Source organism: Papilio polytes, unplaced genomic scaffold (genome assembly GCF_000836215.1).
Source record: "Papilio polytes unplaced genomic scaffold, Ppol_1.0 DF823901.1, whole genome shotgun sequence".
Taxonomy (NCBI): Eukaryota; Metazoa; Arthropoda; class Insecta; order Lepidoptera; family Papilionidae; genus Papilio; species Papilio polytes.
In genome coordinates this window covers 747172-752357 of record NW_013525303.1, presented here as the reverse complement: position 1 = coordinate 752357, position 5186 = coordinate 747172, and the positions used below count along the sequence as shown (strand labels likewise).

The 5186-nt window shown below is 33.0% G+C and overlaps 3 protein-coding genes across 3 annotated transcripts in view; 1 reads left to right on the top strand and 2 right to left on the bottom strand.

Annotated features, from left to right (window-relative positions):
• Positions 1-170: 170 nt before the first annotated feature.
• On the top strand, positions 171-3364 carry LOC106102870 (coactosin-like protein). The gene is made up of 2 exons (XM_013282466.1): positions 171-331; positions 2575-3364. The coding sequence occupies exons 1-2, from the start codon at positions 209-211 to the stop codon at positions 2689-2691; spliced, it is 240 nt and encodes a 79-aa protein (XP_013137920.1). The 5' UTR covers positions 171-208; the 3' UTR covers positions 2692-3364.
• Positions 639-2526, bottom strand: LOC106102869 (origin recognition complex subunit 5). Its single transcript, XM_013282465.1, has one exon. It carries the CDS (start codon positions 2382-2384, stop codon positions 1005-1007), a length of 1380 nt encoding a protein of 459 aa, XP_013137919.1. The 5' UTR covers positions 2385-2526; the 3' UTR covers positions 639-1004.
• Positions 3365-4110: 746 nt separating the features above from the next.
• LOC106102802 (probable aminopeptidase NPEPL1) overlaps positions 4111-5186 on the bottom strand; it is a 10224-nt gene continuing 9148 nt past the window's right edge. The window contains exon 13 of the mRNA XM_013282387.1: positions 4111-4118. Coding sequence (XP_013137841.1) covers positions 4111-4118 — 8 coding nt within the window. The remainder of the gene's footprint in view (positions 4119-5186) is intronic.

The following is a 5186-nucleotide window of genomic DNA, read 5'->3' as shown; positions in this document are numbered from 1 at the left end:
CTTGATATTAAACCGTAAATTATTGTTATTAAGTATGGAAGGTAGAATAAAAACGGATCGGAAGAAAAATCAGGTCTTTTTATTGATATTGCAATCCTTTAGTCGATAAAAATTGTTTAAAAAGCATCCTAAAAAGTCAATTCTTACAATCTTTCCTAATAATTTAAAAGGAGGGTAGTTGCTAATTTTCTTTACGTTTAGGTTGCAAATGGGCGACGAGATGTCGAAGCGGCGTAAATTCATGTTCGTTGCGTGGGTGGGGCCCAACGTGTCGGTCATCAACCGCGCTAAGATGTCCACTGACAAGGCCATCGTCAAAGATATCATTTCTGTGAGTATGCAGATAACTCTAGACAACACTACCAATAGCCCAGTGGTTAAAAGTAGAATTTTTTCCATTGTGGATTCGAATCCGCTATAGGACTTTTGGCTTAAAATATACCACACAACAGCAGGTTACAGAAATAACAAAAGCCATAGTTTTATTTAATGTTTATTCAGAAAATAATACAATAAATATCTTAAATGTAAAGAATTCTGCTCTTCACAAAACTATAAAACATGTAAAAGGTTTTTTATGTAATTTGCACAATTCTATTAAGAAAAAAAAACATAAAAATCTTTTATTCCTCTAAAGCTCATAGCTCAGTTTTTACAAAATTCAGTTAAAATTGAGCGCATGAAATAGCTTTAGAGAAATGGAGATTATTCTAGTTTCTGAATCAGTTCAACTGTTCAATTACAACTGAGCATGTACCTTAACAATTAACTTATTAAAACTTTCGTGAGACATTATACTACATAAATTATAACACGGCTAAACTCACGTGATAACATTCGGTGTAGGCACCGACAGTTTCAAACCCGTTGGGGGTCCTTTTTCAGGGTGAGTGATTAATCGGGTATACTCGCTATCGCGTCGCGATGGTCACTGATGTGATGTTATCACGTGAGTTTAGCCGTGTTATAATTTATGTATGTACCTTAACAGTTGAAAGCTTAGGTTATATAAAGTCATATAAGTACTTGCTTACATTAAAACCAACAGTTTGAGCGACAGCACTTATAAAATCATATCCAACAATGCATTTGTACTTTGCAGTATCTAAATCTATTTCCTTACTCCCAGCTATTAATTTTAATTCCACCAGAGTTGCTATTTGTGCTAATAAGTTACTCGTAAGACCTATCTTCTCTTCTAGAATAGCATAGAAGATTGCCAACAATCTATCTAAAGTGAAAACTTTAGGCCCAAGTTGTGTAGATAATTTTTCTGTTACTTTTGCCTTAGCCTTGACTTGTTGTAACCTTTTTCGTTGTTTCCCGTGGTTCTTCATGAATAAATGCTTATCTTCCTTTGGAGGGTTATAGCTAGCGAGATATGCAGCTATAAGTAAAAATTTAGCATAATATGGAAGTTCGAAACTCTGTGCAAACGTTTTTGTTGACATTAATTCTTCTTTCAATGTATTCTCAAAGTTGTATGTTTGAAAGTTAGTTTTGTTTTCTTTACTAGGTGAGGCTGCTTTGCCGTCGCTGATTCGAAGATATAAATGTGCTAAACTTGATTTTAGTACTGGCGTGATATGACGCCAAAGTCTGTCAACATCACTTGCTTTGATTTCTTCTTTTATTATTGGTTCACAGTATTTGATGAAATTTATTTGCGCCATATGTCGTAGTTCTATTAAATCTCGACAAGGTCTGTAGAATACAGATAGAAATGCGTTTAAAAAGTTTGCAAATAATTGTTGTTCAGTTAACTCATTTATTATTTCTTCTTCTATTTTGTGTTGATTTATTATTTCATCAATGAATGTTTTATGGTTTGTTATAATAATCTTGAATAATTCATCTCGTGTGTAATTAGGGAAGAATATCTGTATCGGCTCTAGAGCGCCTATTTTAAAGAAAAAATTATCGTAAGTTAAATGAGTTACAAAAATAGTGCAAATGTTGAGGTTACAGAATTCTCGCAGACGTAAAAATGTACACATTAATGTCTGATCCATGGCTCGTAGTCTTTCAGCACGATCGAATATGATAATGATGGGTTCATAAGTTATTTTCTCGTATCCAAATTTGACTAAGTAATTCGTAAGGTCCGATAATGAATCACATTTTATGTCTACATCGTCGTCTTGTAGGCCATCAAGTATCGTCTCGAAGATTAGTTTAGGTGAATAACACTCGATACAATCGATCGTAATGTATTTAAAACGTAAATAATCCAATACATTAGTCAAACATAAAGTTTTGCTGGTCGCCATACTTCCGCTGATAAATATAGAATATGGCAGTGGTTCATCATATTCTCCGAACAAATCTAATAATGTGTTCAGTTGGTTTTCTCTACACGGCACTTTGTTTAGTAATTCTTCCATTTTTTACTTTTGTAGTTTTAAAATTGTTTATGTTTGAAAACGTTCTTATTTGACAGTTGTCAGTTGTTAGATGTCATTAATTTTATCGTTAGTTACGTTTCGTTTTACGCATTATTTTATTTGTACAAATAAAAAACATCAAGGTACTAATATTGAGTAATAAAATATTTATTTTCTTGTTTACTTTCAGAATTTCGCAGTAGAATTGCAGTTGGAGAGCCAGGCTGAAATAGACATCGATCAATTTAAGGACGCGCTGAACAGAGCGGGCGGCGCGAACTACGGCACCGGGGTTAGGGATTTATGAATTGCACAATCGAACATCGTCTGCGCCTTACCATTTTAATAAAACGATTTTAGACAATACAATTTCTTATTCATTTCTGCAGATATTTTTAAATCGACTACGATATTTCATCAACTAATTTGTTATAGTCATGATAGCGTGTGTATTATGTAAAAATTGTAGTCTCTTCCAGATATATTAGTGTCGCTATAATTTTTAATACATATCGGGTGCGACAGCGCCATCTGCCAGCGTTCACAAAATTGTACGCGCTTTGTTCTAAGCATTTTTTATCTAAGTAGTGCTTTTTATATTAATCTTTCAGTCATAATAGTTAAAATAATTCGAAAGTAATATCTTCTCATGAAGGTTAATTTATTTTTTTAACATTGTAAGGTCGACAGATTTATTTATGGATTAATTTTATCATTAAAAATAACGTGTTAAGGCGTTGTGCAGTCACGTATCTTTGTAACGAGGTTTTTGCCAAAAAGTTGTAATGTTGCCATGTATAAGGCGCGTTAGGTGCATTTATTTTTTTGTCTACTCAGATTTTGATGACCAAGTCGAAATTTTACATTGTATTGTATACAAGAAAAGTTTGGATTTTAACTGCTTTTATATACTTTGAATAGTGTTACTATCCAACATAATTATTGGTGAACCGACCGATAAACGCAAATAACCAAATTTATTTGATCTTTTATTTCAAACACCTGATATTTCCCCAACAAGTAACAATAAGAGCTTGCACACCTTTGATTCAACTATCGCACGACAGTTTAGTCTGTTTGATTGCTATCAGCATATGTGGAGGTGCGCACACTACTCGATTTTTAGTTGTGCAATAAACAGTTATATTGGTTGCGAAGCAATCGACATCATACAACTATTGGCGGACTATCTTCATTCTTATGGTGTTATATGGCAGCGCGCATACTCACTATTCCATAAACAGAAGTACAAGAATTTTCCTGAAAAGCCCTGATTTAGTCGGCCGATTTTTTGTCTGTAGTGTGTGCACACTATAGCCGATCGGATCAAACAGTTTGCGGTAGTTTAGTCAAAGATGTCAGCGCTGTAAGAATTACTTTAAAGGTTCAAAGGCCCAATCCGCTGAGGGAGAGTCATAAACAAGATATAGAATAGAGCAGAAGGTTTAAAGGGTTGCAAGGAAAAAAAACACAAATGACTGAAAACGTGATTTATTTAAAGCAGTAAATGCCGAAATACATTAATGATTACATAATACTAAAAAAATGAACTAACACAATTTAGCTCTAATGAACACATTGCCGTGTGTAGTACAAAAAAAAAATAGTAAAAAAGAAATATTGAAATGCACCATAAAAATGGAAATACAAGTTATTACAAAAATATTTAAAAGAGTTAAAAAACAAGGCTCTTGATATATAAAATGCATTATGCTTTGATTTTAGGTTATTGTACTATAAAAAAACATGATTAAAAAAAATGTTAATATATATTTTTGATATAACTAAATATAATCTAATGGTAGTAAACTAAAAAAATGGGCGTTTTTAAAAATAATTATTGATTACTTTCACTTAAAAAAAATCTCTAGATTGTTCTCGAACAAAAAATTCTTTAATAAATTTTCAGGCAACTAATTTTTCTAATTTCCATTACTTATTAAAAATGTTATTTTGCTTACAAACTATCATAAGAAGTATTTTTTTAGTAAATCTTAAACCGAGCCCTGGTTAAAAAAATAATTTTGTTTAACTTTTGTTATATTCAAATTGTACTTTTATATTAGTTCATTTTATTATGAAAGTTATTAAAATATTAAAAATATAAGTAAATGGTTAGCTTAGGCACTGATTACTTAATTCTAGATTTCAGTTTATGGTCAAATCCAATAGAAATGAGAAATTACGTTATTGGCTGAGTTATTTATTGTGTTTATATTTCAATAAATTCTCCTTTTTGTAATTCTTAAAGTAATAAAAAAACGTGTCTGTTTTTAATACAGCCTTATTGAGGTTATTTTAATTTCTCATTTCTATTGATTTTACTATACTATTTGCATATTATTTTAAGTATAAGGCAATGATTCTACATTGATCAGATACGAATTTTTAGGGGTTTTAGGGGGTCTATGTTCATATTATCGTTGGTCCTTCACAATAGGGGCAGGGGGTCGTTGTTGCAGGGGGCGCCAAGTGACATCATCGTATTGCAGCTACTAGTGATTGTGTTCAGATGATGAATATGACGTCACGTTACCAGGGGGTTGTTGCCGGTGTTGTTTGTAGTAAGTTGTGTTAAGTATGCGACCTGGGGGTCGTGGTGACGTCACGTAAGTAACTGGGGTCGTTGTATGATGTTAGGACGTGGGGTGCAGTGTGACTTACGTAATCGCGGGATGTGGCGTTACATATAAGAGCTGGGGGTCTGTTGACCAGGGGGTCGTGTGTGGTGTGACGTCACGTAAGTAACCAGCGGGTTATTTTGTGCAGTGACATATGAGGCGAAGTGTGACGTACGTAGTC